Genomic DNA, 19,997 nt, shown 5'->3' on the forward strand with positions numbered 1-19,997 from the left:
GTTTTATTCTCTCATTGTTTTTAATATTTATACAAAGCGAGTTGCCATTAAATTATTTGCTACAATTAGGTGAAATGATTCCTTATAAATGTAAAAATTTTAGAATAATTTTTTTCTTTATTTTATTGGAGTTGCGTGACTTTTCGAGAAAAAAATTGAATATGAAAACCTAGAATGTGCGTCTATTGAGCGAATAAATCCTAAAACCGCACTAACAAGTATCTATCCCAATAAGATGCTTGCTTTGGGACTTAAGAATTTATTTGCATAATGTTATATACTTATAATAATATTATTATTGTTTTTTCTATGATCTCTTGAAAAGTGTTTAACTAGATATGTTGGAAACATACGGAAAAAGAAATTTATTAAAATCTGCATATAATAAAAATATAAAATCAATTTTATAAAATTCTGATTGTTTCTCTTTATTTTTTATCTACTTCGATTCCACTTGTTCAATTAAGCTAAAAATAATTGTACATTTTCGAACGTGATAAACGCATCAATTCCAAAATAAAGCAATAATGCGAGGAACGTAATCGAGATGAAGCCTCATACGGTACGGCAATAAAATGAATTCCATTACTAGACTAATCGAATTGAAATTATTAGAATTGATACTACCACAAGCATTCGCATACATCAAATCAAATAATATGTAAATCACTGATGGCAATTCATATTATTTGAACATATAATATATAAAATCTACCGGATATCTTAATAAGAACGTTCAATTTTCAAGAATCAATCAAATTAGTTATACTGATGCATTAAAAAATAACAGCTTATATTATTAATACATACATATATATATATATATATATATATATATATATATATATATATATGTATAAAAGTTTGCATATATCATTACTATAGATTTCTGAAAAAATAATAATAAAATTGATTCTTATTTATATCATTATTAACATAGAGATCATAGAATCATACAATAAAAAAAAAGACTTATCATTAAAAATATCAGGATAATATAAATATATATTTAGAAAACATCGTGTGAGAGAGAGAGAGAAAGGATCGATAAACAAAAGTCTCAAATCTCTCTGACCTCCTTTAAATTTTAATTTGACTTTTAATTTGTCCTCTCTTTTAATTTGATTCAAAATCCATTTGTATAACTATTGTCATTATAATCGTACAGAATATTCCGCAATCATATCACTGATAATCACAAGCATGGAATTACTCTGCAAAGAATACACATATACATCACACGTCTGAGCCTAGGTTTGTTAGGTTCTCTCAGGATTTACTTAAACGTACGTACGTGCGAGAAGTGGTAACGAACGGCAGCATGGCAGACGAAACATGAAAGGAAGACATAGAACAGCATCTCGTATATGTATCTTATCTTCTTTTCTGTACGATATCCTTCTCACTCAAGATTCTGCTACTTTTTCATCTCTGACCATCAGTTAAGTTGTCTTTATTAAATTGAACTATATCTTGTTCTAGGCTCGACTTTTCATAATCTCACAATGATTATTATGTGAAAAATAATTTGGACTATGATACCATTTAAGTTTATGGATGATGCGTGTTATACAAGATGCTTGTATGCCACAAAATTCTATATACTTTTCTTGAACTTTCAGACTTGCCAAAAAAGTATTTAATCTAACAATAAACGATACTTTCTCTTTGAACATCTTCGACGTTCTCTCATTGGTCATCGATGTATCTATTGATAAATATTAATTCTTTGCATGAAATGAATTTATTATTGACATTACATTTGCCTTAAACCTAAGATAAATGTGTATCTTTCTTTTGATGAAATTATTTATAAATAATTTAAATTTGATTCTGTTTTTTTTATCATTATCATTTAATTAGTTATTCTTCTTACCACATTTATTATTATGTACATTGTCCTATAAGACTTTAAATTTTGGCCCTGAACAGAATTGATTTTAATCTATTGGTTTCTTATCAACATGTTAGTGTAATAATTCGTGTAATAGTATAATAGTACCCAACAATAAATTAGATTTTTAATTCTTTTCATGGCGCAAATTTCAATAAATCATAATTTTAACAGAATATGTAATTATCTGAATCTTTCATATGTATATATATATATATATATATATATATATATATATATATATATATATATGCTAAAAGTAAAAGATAAATCATGACTTATAAATCATGATCTGATTGATTGGTCTTTGCTTTTTTACACCTAAAATTTCAAAAAAAAATATTTAAAATTTAGCATTGAATAATTGAATTCTTATTAGATTTTGGAAAATATTTTAAATGCTTTATGTTTAAAACAATACATATATAAAAGGCAATTAAACAAATAGAAAATAAGACTGTGTGAGTTATTAAATAATATCTATTATCTAGAGAGAAAGAGAGAGCATTGTGGATACTTACATAAAAAAAATTTGTGAATGATTTAAACCCAGATTGAAACGTTCTTTTTTTTATATTGTTATAATAAAAAATATATTGTATTTCTTTAAGCTGTACAAACTAGTTATGTATTAACTTATTCTTTTTATTCTTGTGTATAATTAATGCTTATATTTACTTGTGGGATTTAGGATAGCGTTTTTTTAACGGGAATAAGAATGACTCCCGTGCTAAAATGCTAAATTTATTATATCACAATAGATCTTATTTCTTCATATATTTGTATAGGACTTTTATGATATACTATACAAAATGAAATTAGTTCATATTTATTGCAGGATCACGCGCTCACTATGCCATTTAGGACATTTTGTTCACAATGGCTGTATGCAAAGATTGCAACTGACCTGCCCATTTATCGAGAGCATTGTAACGTGCAGCACATACTGATTTTTTATCCAATTCGAGAACTTGGTTTACCTATAAGAAATGTAGAGAAAATGTTGCACACAATCTAATATTATAATTCTGCGCGCGTAAACATAATTTAAAAAAAAATTATAATAGTAGTTACCTGATCTATACGGCCGTGAATAGTATTGTCCAATATGCAAGATACCAAAAGACTTTCCACTTCAGAAACATCAATATTCAATTCTTTACTTATGAAAGGAATATAAATTCTGGTATATGGTCTTATTAACTTAATTAAGACCTGGAACAGCCATGTGCAATAATAAAATATTACAATATATAAATGAGATACAGATTTATATTAGGTTAAATATTTTAAAATTTTTTTAGTAAATTATAAAATATTGTAAATTTTGTTGATGATACTATAATATTTAATGCAAGCTAAAATTATGAAAGATATACCTGTGTACGTATGTTTCTTAATAAATCCTCAATATGTTCTCTAATAAAAGGATCATCCATAATATTATTCCTATTTTGTTTTAGAATTAATTCAAACTGATTGATATCGTTATTCTGATAACTGACAACTAAGTTAGTCATTGCTAAAATTTCAGGATCATTTTTATATGGTTTTGCCTCTTGTGAATCAAATGGATTAATACCAGATTTCATTAACCTAAAATGAGTGTTACATATATTGAATGCATTAATAATTATAACAATAAATAATGAATAATCATACTCACATATTGGCCAGTACTAAGTACTTCAAACATGTTGTACGTCTTGGTGATCCAGATTCATCGTAATTTTTAAAGGCTTCGAAAAAATCAGTATGAGCTCTTTCAAATTCACCTTCCCTTAAATGCATTTTACCACCACATTCTGGAAAAAAGATACAAGCATTTTATTAATTTAATTTTCTGAGTAGTATGCACATTATATAAATGTAGCAATATATGTAAAAAGGTATAAATTTTGTTATTTCTAACAAATTTTCATATCTTTACCTCTGATCACACCCATAATTAATGGATGTGGTATAGCACTTTTAATATGAAGACTTTGTTCATAGAGTGTTTTCAATTTCTTATTATTCTTTTGTGCTGTATACATTTGTATTTCTAAGGCATAAATTTCCAATAATTGTGTTCCTTTCTTCAAATCATCTTCTCCATCATCAGTCTAAAAAATATATGTATATATTAAATACATACATAAATAAGTATGCAAAATATGTATTTGATCAATATGTTTTTTTTTGAATATATACAATATGTACAATGTATATACATATATGCATGCATACATACCTGACAACTTTGATGAAGTTGTTTTAGTATTTTTGCCAATTTATTGAAATCTGAACGATCGTAATATAGTTTTCCCAATTTTGTATTTGTTTTAAACCATAACCTATCATTCTTTGCATCTTTTAATGCATCTAATGTAGTTTCATAGAAATCTTGCAACAATTCCATCTTAAAAAAAAGTACCCACCATTTTTTGAATTGAAAAAAATTTGTATATAAGAAAGTTTAATGAAGAATAGAAAATTCAAGTAAATACTTAATAAAATCATTTAAATACAATGCAGCAAAGTTTAAAAAAGTACAAAATAAAAATGACATTTTTATCTGCTGCATGTACTTACATTCTTTGATGTACTAATATAGTCCAATATAGAATTTATTGATTTTTCCGAATGATTTCTAGTAACTGCACTTTTAATATAAGTTAACAATTGTTTATACCTCGCCATCATCTCCTTGTAATTGGACTAAAAAGATCATTCTCTTAATTTATAACATATAATCAAATCTGAATGAGTTTGATAGTCAATATTATTAATATATTTTTGACATATACCAATTTAAAATTAATTTTGATCATCTGTTTTAAAGCTTTAAAACCCCATTCTCCCTTTTCCCCCCCTTCCAGATCCAATACTTTCTGAAAACTTTGTAGAGCGGCTTTTGGATCATCTTCTTTGAGAGCTTTACTATTATAATATTGATTTTCTAAATCTACATCTGGTTCAGAATTAGAATCTTCAGAATATTCCTAAAAAAATATGTTATAATTAGGAAACAGTTAAAACTCTAATATTCGCCGAACAATAATACTGGTAAAATACTAAGAAAAAAAGAGCTGAACATAACCTAAATAAACAAATGATCGAATGTATTTGCACAGGATATAATCGAAAATTTTCAACAACGGATAGAGTTTATCATGGAAGAAGTCCTTGCACACAAGGCATCTCCCGGACTATTTTTAAATGTTACATAGACAGCTTCAAGAATCCTAACCTCACAAAGAGCCGGAAAAATAATTATCAAAACTGAGATTCGCTTAAATCTTGAAGGGAAACTTACCAAGCCATAATCCTCCTCTTCCTCGCACATGAAATCATCCTCGCCATCTGACATTTCGCAGGCTCTTATCAATCACAAATGTCAGCACAAAGTTTCACACTACTTTATTGATAGCGACGGTTATATCAAATTCAACCAAATCGTATTTTGAAATTGCTTATGCACAGACGCCATTGACACTGTACTACAGACACAGACTGCAGCATAGCATTTATATAACATAGATGCGTTTTATACGATACAGCAGCGTAACTCTGTTCAGCAGTTCAGCGCCTTTGACGAACAAAGCTGACTTACACGCATGCGCAAGCGCAGGCCGCTTATACATCTCTCCTACATGCGAAATCCTTTTGTTTTTTACGAACATAAATCATATAATTATAATTATGTAAACAAAAAGATGTTTTTTTTTTAATATTACAGAAAATTGCCGAGATTACAAGCATTAATTAATGCGCATTTGCTTTACGAAGCAAAAATGAATTTTCATTATAATTTTTTATTATTCACTAACTTTCTTACATACGTAGTATTGTTGATAATTGTTCTCAAAGTACTCTTCAAATGAAGATTATTTATTAATATTAATACTTTTTTTATGAGAAATTCGGATTGTATTTTTTAATTATATGTATATTATTGATTCATATACATACGTGAATGCTATCGTGAATTGTGGAAAGTGGAAGTGCTACCATTCATTTCCATCTCATCTCTCACGTATGGATTTATATGTATGTACTAGAGTCCTGTAATATTATAATCTAAGATTCTAATATACATACAAATACATCATATGCATATATAGATTTGTTATTTTACTTGCAGCCACGTATATATACATCATATGATGATATGCATATATAGATTTGTTATTTTGCTTGCAGCCTCCGGAAATTTCTGCACTTGAAATGAGAGAGATATATTTGACCGTTTGAGAGCGTAAAGAAAGAAAGAATCTGAGTGTAAAAAGTGCAAATAAAACGAACAGACTTTATGTAGATGTAGAATATAGAGCCACTGAATCGTTTAATGTGTGAATTTATTGTGCGTTTTTTAATCATATAGATTATGTTTACGGAAACAAGATGAGCAATTTGAATGAAATATCAAACGAGCCTATATTGTACGAATTATTAGAGTATTATGTTCGCAAACAAGAACCACAATTGATAGTGAGTAGAAATTCAATATGTGCAAATATACATCATACATAAAAAATATGTCATAAATATATATAATATAATATATATATATATATATATATATAACTATATATTTAAAATATTTTCTGTCTTTTTTAGAAGTGTAAGAATGATGCAGCTATTCTGCCAGCTACTGGCACAATAAAAAATGCTCTGAGATATCTTAACAATAGGTATTCTTTACCTGAAAGCATCTCGCTGCAAGTTAGTCTTACCTTACCATGGAAATTTGCTATTGGAGATCATGGTCGTGTACTTGCTATTTTACAGGAGAATGTTATTGAGATACGAAAAGCAAAAGATGAATATTCCTCTGTAGTAGGCAAAGCATCTGGTAAATAACGATAATATTATCAATGCATTTATAATGTTCTCTAATAAATATTTATTTATTTTTTTAATAGTTATGTTATCTTTTTAATGTCTTTTATGTGTCTCTTATGAATAAAACAATTTAATTTTTTAGCTCCAAAAGATGCTTTTCCTCAATGGCGTAAAATTGCATGGAGTCCTGATGGAATGATCTTAGTATTAGCATCAAGTAGTGGCTATACATCTTTTTACAATGCATTGGGAAATAATATCTTCAATATAAGTCCAAAAACAATTTCACAAAATCCTCAGATTCTCGAAGCTGGTGATGCGATAGCATCTATGCTATTTCTTAAGCCAAGAATAAAGAATGAGAAATGGTCTTACGAATTTATTTTAATTTCATATAGTGGACTTCTCAGATCCTATTACATTTCGACAAATAGCTTTAGTACAAATTATGACTTCTCTTTTGGGAATTTTTATAAAAATGGTATTAATGCGGTTGCCTATGATGAAAAGCACAACTTGTTTTATGTTGCTGGAAATATGATAACACAAAAATTAATGGTAAATATATCTAAATATTTTATATGCATGATTATATTCAATTTTGCAGAGAGAGAAAGAGAGAAATGTACTTATATATTTTTTTAGTCTACTGCATCTGAATCTGGACTGACTTCGTGGCGACTTTTGGATGATTATCCATATTTCAAATTATCATTTACATTTGAAGATTCTGGTACCAGTTCACGGTTTTCTATATGGAATATAATTCCCATCTTTAGCTTTCAACCAGAATCATATATATTTACAATAAAAATTTCACCAAATGGTGATTTTTTGGTATGCTTGCATACGGATGGCTCAGTTTCACTGTGGGGTTTGCCAAATTTAATATTACAAAAAAAGTGGAAATTGTCTGAGCAGCCAGAATATAATATACCTAATCCTTTGGGAATTACAAAGTCGAAAAAATTTCCACCAGGGTTTACAGAATTTCATCCAATAGATATTGGATGGTGGTCTGATCAGGTAACATATTATATTTATATATGATACACTATAAGTATTTTTTAAAAAAGAATAAAGCATTAAATTTGATAAAAATAATAATATATATATATATATATATATATATATATATATATATATATATATATATATACTCTATAAATATATCTTTTTATAAAATATAATTTTTTTCTAAGGCTATCATAATAGCTCGATATTCGGGATCAACTTCAGTCTGCTCCACCTGGAATTTAAAAAATTTATTATTAGGTATTAGTCCAGAGTTCTTAGCAGGACAACCACAAGTATGCGAGCTTGGTGCAGAGAAAGGATTTTTATGTTTAGATTGTGAAACTTTTATTACAAGTAAAAAACGAAGTAGAGAATCCAACGATGGCCATTTATTAGGTTTGTTTATTTTATATATCTTTGTTATTTTTCTTTTTGTATATGCAATAACATTATCATTTATTTGTGAATGATATAATTTATTAACTAAAATCTACATTAAATATTCTTAATATTAAGAATACAAAAATTATTATATGAATGTAGAAAATATAAACAAATTTGTTTAATTTTACAATAAAGAAGCATCATCAGAAAGCGAGAAGGACGATGATGAATTGGCACCTGTTACTATATTAAATTATACTACGAATTTGCTACAAAGTACATTGTATTCAATAACTGATATTGAAAAATTTCAACCAAAAAGGAGGAAGTTGAAAGTTCTGCATCAAACTTATCGAATTTTGGGTGTAAAGAGTACGACTCCAGAAGAGCTTTATTCTAGAAAAATAGACATTGAGGTGTGTACATAATTTGATTAAATTCAATTATTTAATGCAAATTTCTACATATATATATTTAAATATATAACGAAATTATATATATTTTAGGAATACGAAGAAGCTTTAGCTTTAGCAAACATATACAATTTGGACACAGATCTTGTATATCAAACACAATGGAGAAAGTCGGAATTATCCTTGAATGCCATTACAGAACATTTAAGTAAAATAAGTAAAAGATCTTGGGTTTTAAACGAATGTGTGGTACGTGTCCCTGACACTATGGAAGCTGCAAGAGAACTATTGAATTTTGGATTGAAAGTTGCAAGTTTAGAGACTTTAATAGCTATTGATATTTGCGACAATGATAAAATTGTAAGTCCCGATACAGAAGATGATTGGCAAACACTAGAGGAAAGTACTGTAAGTTTAAGACAGGTAAGTAAAAGATAATATACTTTACAAAATGTATAGTAATTTCAAGAAGAATACTTATATAAACTGATAACAGTCTATTTGGAAAAAATTTAATAGGTGCAAAAAGTAAATGAGATGCTTGAAAAAATAGATATAAAAAATTTATCTGAGGCCCAGAAAGATTTAATTAGATATCGAAGGAAACTTCTATGTTATTTAGATAAATTGCTCATATATGAAATTATATTGGAGTCGTCGCTTAAATATAAGAAAGAATTTTATGAGGAATTTCGAAAATTATCAGCTGTCGAAAATGCAATTAGGTACGAATATATTCACATATTTTTTTATTGATTTGTGAAATATATAATTTTAGTTAATTATACATATATATTTTTTTTAAATATAGATTTGCCAAAGACTGCGATTTCCGAAGTGTCGAAATTATGTTTACCTATTATGGGAAAAGTTTGCTGCCTCATTGGCTGGCAATTATTAGCTTTTTTCCAGAAACTCTAAATACATTAGACTATCAGAAACTTCTACCAGAATGTGACTTAGAAGGTCAATTATTTTTGTTAGATCAACGTGAACTGCGACAAAAAGACTGGTCGGAAAAATATGAATTTAATGAAATAATAAATGAGAATATAGATAATGGATCAGAAATGTTGTATGAATTAGCTCCATCTTTATTAATATATAGGTAAAGATTTTATATAAGATTATTTGCATTTACTGTAATGATATATTATTTAATTGCTTTGTTTTATTTTTAGAAATTCACAACTAACACTAGACTTATTACAAAAGTGGTATAAAACACGCGCTTATGAAATTGAAAAAAATAGTGCTTTAGTAGATAATGCTTTGCAATTAATTGAAATTGCAAAATCTCATAATATTAATGGTGTAGAAGATTTATTATTAGATTTGGAAACTTTAAATGATCTTGTGTATAATGTTTATCTAGAAGATATGTCATTAGACAAACTGGAGAAATTAAGTAATATTGAAAGAATAAAACTCTTGATGAGTACATCGACTGAAGTTAATTTTGTGGAAAACATAAAGAAATTTTTGTTGCCTTTCATTAAACGAAGACATCAATATTTATATGTATGTATAGTCATATTTTATAAATAATCAAAAATTATATATGTGTATATGTAATGATTATTTCAAATTGTAGGGTAAAGATCTTGAAAAACATTTATTGAGTGATTATCTAATTTGTTTAAGCAAAGACGATTTGACATTACCAGTTAAGTTTTTCGAGTATTTAAAGCAGACGCAGGATACTGAGATAATCGAAATGATAGATGATGTTACTACTTTAGCTTTAGATTGTATATATAATTGTGACAATCTTGATATGTATGAAAAAGCTAAAAATATCTTAGATTCGATATCGAAAGATTATAATGATAAAAGAACAAATGCAATGTACAATTTATTAGAAGAATTTGAAGAAGAACTTGATTGCATTAGATGCCTAAATAAATATGGTGTAAAAACAACGTTAAAATTCATACAAAAGAATAAAAATAATCCCGACATCGCTAGATTATTATTAGATCAAATGGCAAGAAGCTTTAGTAAAAGGTATGCAAAATATATAAAAATGAATAAAATAAAAAAGTTTAAGCGAGATTATACAGACTTCGAATGATATATGTGCTTGCCGACTTGTACATAAAATATCACAAAACATAATTTTTATAGTTTTAAGATATTTTTGATAATTAAAGCAATTAAATAATTATTATTTCAGTTTGCCACCTCCAGATGAAAATGAATGGGCGCAATTATTAAGCGATATGTTGGAGATACATGGATCAATCTTTTCCTGTGTTGTTGCTGAAATCTGTTTTGAAATATGTGTTTCTGCCCGCTTAGTTTCAAAAATCAAGTCTACTATTCAGAATTGTGCCACCTTAATAGAAACCAAGAAAGATGAGAAATCTATGCTAAAAGTATCCTATGAGAAAGCAATTGATCTTATATTGGAAGCAACCAAAGAATATTTTAATAGTTCAAGAACACTTATTGATCCAAATATGGAATTAGCTAAGTAAGTATCTCTTGCTAATGTACTACACTAATGTAGTTTATGCACACGCATGCAAACACATAACATATAAAATTATTATATAAAATTATATAATTTACTTTTAAATATTATATGTACATAAATAATTGTTATAGAACTTGCCTTCGTCTTATTGAAGATGATAATATAAAAATTAAAGAAGAATATGATCTAATTAAATCGCTTCAAATTTTGAATGAATTCAATGTTGATATATTACCTCTTCAAGTTAGATTAACAGTAGATAAGTTAACTTTGATTGAACATTGTTTAAATAATCAAAAGGACGCTTATAAAAATCGACAGAGATTATTAACATTAGCAACTTATTTACGAATTGAAGGGAATAACAAAAAACTTCGTGAAGGAAAAGTTTTAGAATTAATAGCCAAAAAAGCATTTGAGGTAAGATATATTCATCTCACAGATATATGTATATATATATATATATATATATATATATATATATATATATATATATATATGTATTGTGTATGTATGTATGTTTGTATGTATGTACATATTCGATTTCAAATCAATATTTCTGAAAATAGAAACATAAAAATTTGTAATATACTATAATTTTTTGTTCTACAGATCGAAGATTATAATACATGTGCTATAATATGTACACAATTAGCACAAAATAATTATCTTCCTGTTTGGAAAATTTGTTTAAATTTAGGGTGTTGCAATAATTATCAGGATTTGAAAGTTAAACAAAAGTGTTTATGGTTTGCAATAAATAATGGTTCTAGCGATATATTAGGTAATGCTTTAGAACACATGCATTTGATTGAAATACAAATGTTACATAAAAATTTGGAACTGTGGATGCCATCTGCCGAATTTGAAAGTTCCAAAGATGAAGAAAGTGGAAGCGAAGATGATTTTACAGATGCTATGACAACGGTAAAAATAATTTTTTCTTAATAAATGATACAATAATTCTATTTATAATTGAAGATATATAACATAACATTATTATAATTTACAATGATTTATTTATTATCATTTATAGCCACAAGTAGAAATGAAAGAGTTTGTTCCAAAGATATTGGAAACTTCAACAGAAATTGTAAAAAGTTCTGCTAATATTGTGAAAGAATCTACATTTGGCTTGATAAAAAATATAAGTGATACCAATTTCTGGAAATCTAGACTGAACTTTAATTTCACAAACAACTTAGAAAATAATATGCAATATGAAACCGAGGATGAACAAAACACGGAAAATGTAAATCTTCAAACATTTCCATGTTTTTATGAGTCTTTGCATGAAATGTGTAAGATAAGTATTACTGAAACACAATACAACAAATATTCTATGGTAGACATACAGAATACAAAATTGAAATGTTGTCGGACGCTTTTGAGAATAACCATGTTAAGTGAATCTTCTTGTTATGGATTAGAAGTAAGCGACATTAATCATTGTAAGTATCACATTGTTATAAGACTTTACATTGATAAAAAGTTGGCTTAATTATGTTTATCTATAGCAGAAAAGTTATATGAAATTATTTTATTAATTTCAGTACTCTTAGAATGTGCAAAGCATACTATAGCAGACGATTGGTTACTTGGCATGACTTATTTATTGAGTTTAAATAGAGATCACGTTTTGGATGCTCAAGAAGTTTTTGTAAATTTACCACAAACTGAATTGTATATACAAACAGCTCTTTATTATTATTCATTAGAATTGTATAAGAAATTGTACACTAATTGTGAGAAATTATATTTATACAAACCATTAGATTTAATAAGAAATATGATAGTTGTGGCACAAAATTCTGAAGAATGCGATATTGTTAAAGCCTTACGATATTGGCAAAGTTTAATCAATGGAGCGCGAAATACTAACATGGAACAAACAAAAGTAATAGATATAACTCCATTAGAACTAAAACAAGATAACACTTGTATATATTCTGAAGAAACTGTGAAAGAAACAGCAAAATTAAAAAATAAAGAACAAGAATCTGCAAAACAAATCGATGTTAATAATTCGAATTCTAACGAAAATCAAGATTTAAAAACTATTACCTCAGACATAATTGATACTGAAGAATGGACAGATGATTGGGGTGATTTTTCTGACGATAGCACAGAAGCAACTATTGATGAGCAGGACAAAATTAGATCCAAAAGAATTTCTCAAGAAAAAATTGTTATTTCAATTGATCACGCCATTACTAAATGTTTAACAGAGGAAGATCGATTTAAATTATTTCAAAAACTATTTAATCAAATTAATGATTTAGAGCAATATCAGGAAGTGAAAAAAATCGTATTGCAATGGCCGAGATTTAATATACCAGAACATATCACATTGGATAATCATCCAATTTTAAAAATGATGAAACTGATAATTACGTTGATTACGAAAACAGATACCATTAATTTTGAAAACAGAATATTACAAGAATATGAAGAACTCATTGATTTACTAGCATCTAAGGAGGTACTGTACATAATATTCTTTCTTTTACAGATATAATTCAATATATTATTTATTCAAATGTTTGTGATACAGATTCTCAAGCAGTTCTTGGAGGTCGAACGAGATCACATCAGTTTTGTGCAAAGTCTTTACATAAGATTATGTTCCGAAGATACATCTATGCACAAAGAAGCAGTAGATCTTATTAAACAACGGCAGGTCAGCCTCTATTATATGTGTAAATGATTAAGTCTCTAAATTGACAGTAATGATTTTATTTTATTTCTTCTAGGCTATTGTGTTACCGCCATTAATACTGGAGAAACTTTTTCTAAATGATTTAACCATATTATTTAGCCCAGATCACATTGTGTATAATCAGATAATTGAGCATGTCTTTATAAACGAATCTTTAACTGATATTGAAAAAAATGCAAAAATACTTATACATGAATTGAAGAAACGAAAATATATATTGGAGGCTTTAAATATCATAAGATTGATGGAGAAAATACCGTCGGCCTTGTGTACATTTGATTCTTGTTTGCAGTTGTTAATGGAGAAATGAATTTATTCCAAATGTATAAAAAAAGAACTGTGATGCTTTTTTTGAATATAGGGGAGAAAAAATTATATTTATAAATATTTATATTACAAATGATCTTATTTTAAAAAAACTTATATATCTACAAAACACACACACACACACACACACACACACACACACACACACACACACACACACACACACACACACATATATATATATATATATATATATATATATATATATATATAGAATTTAAAATTGCTTCATTTCCAATTTGATATATTTTGTCAAGTACGCGCACGCGTGTAAAGAATTAGAAACAACTTTTAAATTTTCTTCTTGCATATATGTTTTGCATAAAGCTTTTTTCTCTGACTCTATGTGTATTAAAAGATTTACATAGTTCTTTTGTATTTATAGAATTATAGAGAAAAAAATGACATAATATAAAAAGGTACTCATAAATATAAATTTATTGTAACAAATATAAAAATATGAATTTGATATAATTTTATAAATTATCTAACTCGTAACATCCTTATCAATATCCTTATCGATCATATCGATGCTGTACTCCCTTTACGGAAGTAATGAGTTTGGTCGCATCGTCCGAACAGTGTTTCTCAAATCAAATAACTCATTCGTTTCAGCAAATCTCCCAAGCTAAATCAAGTAGATCTAGATACTTTACTCATATCTCCGTTAGTTTTATCGGAGTCTTGATAAGATTCTGTATCTTTTAGTCATCGCGACATAGAGTCGTGTCATGTTACACGCCCAATTACTGTTAATGAGAATATCATTGAGCGTTTGCACCCTTCCTTGTGTTAAATGTCAATGATGATTGGAGCATGGATTACACTCACTGCGCATATGATCGCTCGTTTAACTTGGTAAACTGCTTGGTCTGTCTGAGAACTTAGTATGCCGTTTCCTTTGACCGTATAAACACGCATCTGCTGGGTAAGTGATATATTTACATACATACGGATATTTCTGTTTTTGCTTTTGTCGTTTAAAAATATATATTATTTAAAGTAATTCGAAAGAAATATACTTAAAATACGAGATATAATATAAAATTTTTAATTAATGCTTGCTAAATGAAAAAAGATTATGCTGCAAAGAAATATTTTTTTTATATATTAATGTTTAAAAAATATAATATTCTAAATTTATTTTTAACTTTAAATAAATAAATAAATTAATTTGCTTTGAATTAATTATCTAAATTATTTATATAATTATTTAGTTCTTATTAATAAAAATTTTATATTTTTAAAGCATTAAAAATATATATCATAAATAAAATAATCTAATATCATAATAATATAAAATCTAATATATATATATATATATATATATATATATATATATATATATATATATATATCATTCACGCAAGAAATCTATAAGTATTAAATTAAAACAAGTAATAATGATATCTCAGTTTGCAATTACAATAATATCAGCTTTTGATATCTACTTTTGTTAGTAAATTGTAATTTGTGAGTTTATTATTCTGTGTCCGATGTTCTTTTATTGTCAATTGATAATTTATTCTTACATTTGCACACTATATTACAGCCATTGCTTATCTGTGCAGTATTTGATTTATCGCCCGAAGAACAAAGAAGATATCCCAGTCGAGACTTTACTCATCAACGTTCTCTTCGGGGATATATATATATTTTCTCTTTTTCATCGACCCGGCTTCTCCCCCTTAATAACTCGCGGCTATTTTTGTTCCGCGTGCATCGCAGTAACATGGAGTACAACGACACCCTACTCATACCAGGTCAACGCATACGTCCGCCCATGACCGAGGAGATGGCGGTTGCCCTATCGGAACAGCTCTATGGCATGAGGGTGATGAGCGTGCGCGAATTAAATGCTTATGATGACCGTAACTATCACGTGCTATGCGACGAGACCCATGCGAATCCGCATGTTATTAGCACGGAGAAAGCCGGTTATGTCCTCAAGGTGACCAACTCTTTGGATTCTCGGAAGATTGACGTGCTGGAAGCGCAGACTGAATTAATGATTTTTCTTAATCAGCATAACATTTGTTGTCCGTTACCAATCAGGAACGTTAGCGGTGCCTACTTTTCCCTGGAAAATCTAAGAAGCAATAACACTATGGAAAAATACGCCGTAAGATTAATGATCTACCGTCCCGGTGAACTTCTATATAATATGAAGATGACAGATAAACTGTTGCACAAGGTCGGAAATTTTACCGCCAAAATAGATGAGATCCTCGTGGGTTTCAATCATCCCGCCTATGATAATCACAAAACATTGTGGATGTTGACTTCAGTGCCTCGAATTCAACAATTCACGTATGCAATCAAGAGCTCACTGGATAAGCAACTAGTACATGACGTGATCATCACCTTCCAGAAAGAAGTACTGCCAATCATGGACCGACTGGAGCAAGGGATTATACATGGCGACCTGAACGAACATAACATCATTATGAGTCCCGATGGCGAGGATATTGTCGCCGTGATCGATTTCGGAGATTGTCACAGAACTTGTCGCATTTTCGAGTTGGCTATAGTCCTCTGTTACATGATCTTGCAATCGACCAACGTAGGAATGGGCAGACACGTCATAGAGGGTTACGAGAAGATAAGAAAGTTGACCAATGTGGAGAAGAAAATTCTCAAGATCAGCGTATGCGCTAGGATGTGTCAGAGTTTAGTAATGGGTGCTTACTCGTATTTGCATGAACCCGAAAATCTATATTTGCTAAACACGCAGAAAACTGGATGGACATTATTGAAGAGATTGTGGCCCATGAGCCAAAAGGACGTAATGCAAGCCTGGGGATTAGCCATTCCCTAAACACACACGAGCGATACTGATCTTTTTGATAAATTATGCAATAACACATTAATAGAGATTGCAACGATTGGTTGTGCGCCACATTTTTGTATAAATGTTTTAATTCATTCAAATCTAGACTTTTAGACAACATTTTTATGAACGAAATGATGGGACATGATTTAAGAGATAAAGTTATAAATATTAGTAAATTAAATCGGTAAAACTAAATTTCGAATAATATGTTTAGTATAACATTTAACATATTTTTAATTCTCATTAAATAATTTTTTAATATGATATATCAACGTGATAGATATTGGTTTTAAGAATGTTAAATTATAATCTTTTTCCAATTCTATTTTATGAATAATCCGCTTCAAAAATATTATTGTGATTCAATTCGTAGAGTTTTGTATTTATTTAATATCTTATTTCTTAATTATGATAAACAAAGAACGACAAATTTATATAAAAACTGCTCTCCAACTTTTTAAAATGTATATTTTATGTATTTCCAGACGTAAAAACTGATCTCGAATAATGTGTGACACTCAAAAGAAAACAAAAAAAAAAAGAGCGATAAATTTTTCGAGCAGATTTCTATGGCCCGAAATACATAAGATATGAGTCTTAAAAACATTGGCAAGAAGACTTTTTACATAATAAACATTTATTATTTCATTAATTCCTTATTTAACAATGCTTGAGCAATAACTATTTTATAGAATTATTGCATATTTTTTTACTGCCGACGATCTACATATTGTATTTATGCATAATACGTCAATTGTCTGACTTTTCTCGATATTCTTAATTTATTTCTCTTGCAGAAGATATTTATTCTCGATAATTTAATTTTGTTAATACTTACTTTAATGATGCTCGGAGCTACGGTCACGCGGAGTTTTTACTTGATGAAACTATCACACATTCAACGCGATATACTGTATTTACGCATATTTCGACATTCGACCGATACTTTTCTCAGCACTCTCGATATTATACACTTATTTATAGACGATATTTATTCTTAACATTATATAACTGAAAATTATAAAGAATGTGACGAGACAAATGATATTTTGTTAATATCATAGTATTCTAACGCGCCCGTAACATAATTATGACCATCACCGTATTAATCACTCAATTATTCGATGCCTTCTTTCGTTTTTTCAATATTCACAATACTCGATCGCGATTAGATTTGCATTACACGGAATTCTATGTTATAAACGATATATAACGAAATAATCGCGCCATGGTATACACTATAAACGCGCGCGCGGCGAGATATCTGAACATTGCTGAACATAGTGACATTCAATTCTGTTAGAACTGTAAACTTATATATAACATAGACTGCGCGCTATCATTGCAAACATCAAAACATTAGTAAGAGAATAATATAAAATCAAAATATTTTGTCCGATTTTTTTATTATCTTTCTTTAAACAGAAAAATTTTTCTGTTTATTTTTCTATTATTCTTTTTCTAACTAATGCTATCTTTTTGTCTTCAATGAAAGTGCACAGTCTTTATCTACAAGTCTATATTCACGTCATAATAGTCATATTTAATTTGAATATAAACTTGGAATTTCGGAATCGGACTAGTTCTAACGGAATCGGAAATGAAGAAGAAGTTGGTATAACTGCTGCCTTCGCCTACGAAGTGTGTCACTGTGTATTGCGCGCAATTGTTTGTAGTGTCGGGACGCTTGTGTAATGCAGATTTAATTTCGATCGGACATCCGAATATCGAGAAAAACGGAATCAATTGATCGCTGTGACCAGTACGATGACCGCTATAGTAAATTATAATACGATATGATAAATGGTCATAAAGATTATTTGTTACTTCACATCCGTTATGATTTCACATTATTGCGAATAAATATCGCAAGTATAACTTTGCAAGTATAACTGTATAATATTCGGAATGCCAAAAAAGTATCGGGAATGGCGAAAAAATTGTCGGGCATTTGTCGTACTGTGTGTAAATATAATTTATCGGCTCGGTAGTATACGAATATACGGTAGTTACAAATTTTCAAATAAACTTTGCGCGGTCTTAATTTCATACATTTGTTCAACATATTCCGGAAATAAATATTGCCTGTACATAAATATACAGTATCGGGAGTACCGAAAAAAATATTGGGAATACGGAGAAAAATATCAGGTTATCGTTATATATGCATAAATGAAATATATCATATTGATGGTGCAAGCGTACGATAGTTCCATCAAGTGAACTCCGCGCGATCGTAGTTGCATTGTGTGTGCCAATTGTATTAAAATAATTATCAAAAGACTTACATAGTTTCCTAAAATAAGTGCCTGCAAGTAAACATGTAGTATCGAGAGAATCGAGAATGAATTACCAAGAATGAAAGGAATCGTCATATTCTACACAAATATATAATGTATCAATGGCAACAATTCTGGTGAGTAAATTCTATAGTTCCAAGTATTAAACATATAAATGTTTCAATAGAAACACCTTTTCTTGCAACTTTTTTGCAACTTGTTACTTATTGTTTATAAGACACATTATTTTCTGTTTTGAAGTTTATAGCAATGTATGTATAGTTATATTCAAACACAATTATACAACAAATAAAATAGCAAACCAATTTTTCAAGTAGATTCAGTTTTTATGTTTCAAAATATATAAAACAATATATTTTCAAATAGATCCTTGAAGTAGCCTCTATATATACATTTACCCAAAGAAATTTTGGAAAGAAAATTATTATATAAATCATTTTCTTAAAAAATTACAATTTGACATTTATAAATACTTTGATTTATATCATTACACAGATTTTGAACTTATGCTTGAATATTTATCAAAAGACACTAATATTGATGAAAACAATGATCAATTATGAAAGCAATAAGTCTATATTTTTAATTATACGTATATTAATAAATAATAAGATATTACTTTATTGTATTTAAAAATACAATAAAGTTTCAAAAAGAAGTGTGCGTGTTTCTATAATATTTCTATAATAAAAGATATTATCAAGTTCTCCACTCTTTCTTTTAATATCCTATACAATTCTAGCAATCATAATAATATGAATGATCCCATAAGATTATGATGATATATGTAAGTTTGAAATTTTG

General features: G+C 28.2%; 3 protein-coding genes across 4 annotated transcripts; 2 read left to right on the top strand and 1 right to left on the bottom strand.

Moving 5' to 3' along the window:
* Positions 1 to 2,617: 2,617 nt before the first annotated feature.
* On the bottom strand, positions 2,618 to 5,533 carry LOC126857841 (COP9 signalosome complex subunit 2). Its single transcript, XM_050607657.1, has 9 exons — positions 5,193 to 5,533; positions 4,684 to 4,878; positions 4,469 to 4,594; positions 4,128 to 4,295; positions 3,825 to 3,999; positions 3,561 to 3,699; positions 3,274 to 3,490; positions 2,969 to 3,109; positions 2,618 to 2,874 (listed from the first exon to the last, which is right to left on the bottom strand). Exons 1-9 carry the CDS (start codon positions 5,244 to 5,246, stop codon positions 2,755 to 2,757), a joined length of 1,335 nt encoding a protein of 444 aa, XP_050463614.1. The 5' UTR covers positions 5,247 to 5,533; the 3' UTR covers positions 2,618 to 2,754.
* A 259-nt stretch (positions 5,534 to 5,792) lies between these two features.
* On the top strand, positions 5,793 to 14,268 carry LOC126857795 (NBAS subunit of NRZ tethering complex-like). Of its 2 annotated transcripts, none has more exons than XM_050607516.1 (19): positions 5,793 to 5,926; positions 6,080 to 6,367; positions 6,497 to 6,731; positions 6,864 to 7,279; positions 7,367 to 7,747; positions 7,924 to 8,134; positions 8,318 to 8,538; positions 8,629 to 8,958; positions 9,055 to 9,260; positions 9,347 to 9,643; positions 9,717 to 10,056; positions 10,130 to 10,542; positions 10,712 to 11,011; positions 11,146 to 11,434; positions 11,627 to 11,941; positions 12,051 to 12,465; positions 12,568 to 13,496; positions 13,569 to 13,694; positions 13,768 to 14,268. In XM_050607516.1, exons 2-19 carry the CDS (start codon positions 6,281 to 6,283, stop codon positions 14,041 to 14,043), a joined length of 5,787 nt encoding a protein of 1,928 aa, XP_050463473.1. In that variant the 5' UTR covers positions 5,793 to 5,926; positions 6,080 to 6,280; the 3' UTR covers positions 14,044 to 14,268. The 2 variants fall into 2 exon arrangements, with proteins under 2 accessions (XP_050463473.1, XP_050463472.1); XM_050607515.1 differs by having other exon boundaries at positions 5,877 to 5,926; positions 6,021 to 6,367.
* A 1,524-nt stretch (positions 14,269 to 15,792) lies between these two features.
* Positions 15,793 to 17,545, top strand: LOC126857855 (hydroxylysine kinase). Its single transcript, XM_050607693.1, has one exon. It carries the CDS (start codon positions 15,793 to 15,795, stop codon positions 16,876 to 16,878), a length of 1,086 nt encoding a protein of 361 aa, XP_050463650.1. The 3' UTR covers positions 16,879 to 17,545.
* The last annotated feature ends 2,452 nt before the right edge of the window (positions 17,546 to 19,997 follow it).

The sequence above is a fragment of the Cataglyphis hispanica genome, chromosome 23 (genome assembly GCF_021464435.1).
Source record: "Cataglyphis hispanica isolate Lineage 1 chromosome 23, ULB_Chis1_1.0, whole genome shotgun sequence".
NCBI lineage: Eukaryota > Metazoa > Arthropoda > Insecta > Hymenoptera > Formicidae > Cataglyphis > Cataglyphis hispanica.

Excerpts from the sequence above, each read along its gene's own strand:
- LOC126857795 (XM_050607516.1), top strand. The coding sequence starts at position 6,281 with ATGAGCAATTTGAATGAAATATCAAACGAGCCTATATTGTACGAATTA. Across the intron at positions 10,543-10,711 it reads GCAAGAAGCTTTAGTAAAAG|TTTGCCACCTCCAGATGAAA; the intron begins GTATGCAAAATA and ends TTATTATTTCAG. Across the intron at positions 11,435-11,626 it reads TAGCCAAAAAAGCATTTGAG|ATCGAAGATTATAATACATG; the intron begins GTAAGATATATT and ends TTTGTTCTACAG.
- LOC126857841 (XM_050607657.1), bottom strand. The coding sequence starts at position 5,246 with ATGTCAGATGGCGAGGATGATTTCATGTGCGAGGAAGAGGAGGATTAT. Across the intron at positions 4,000-4,127 it reads AACTTCATCAAAGTTGTCAG|ACTGATGATGGAGAAGATGA; the intron begins GTATGTATGCAT and ends TATATTTTTTAG. Across the intron at positions 3,110-3,273 it reads TAAGAAACATACGTACACAG|GTCTTAATTAAGTTAATAAG; the intron begins GTATATCTTTCA and ends TGGCTGTTCCAG.
- LOC126857855 (XM_050607693.1), top strand. The coding sequence starts at position 15,793 with ATGGAGTACAACGACACCCTACTCATACCAGGTCAACGCATACGTCCG.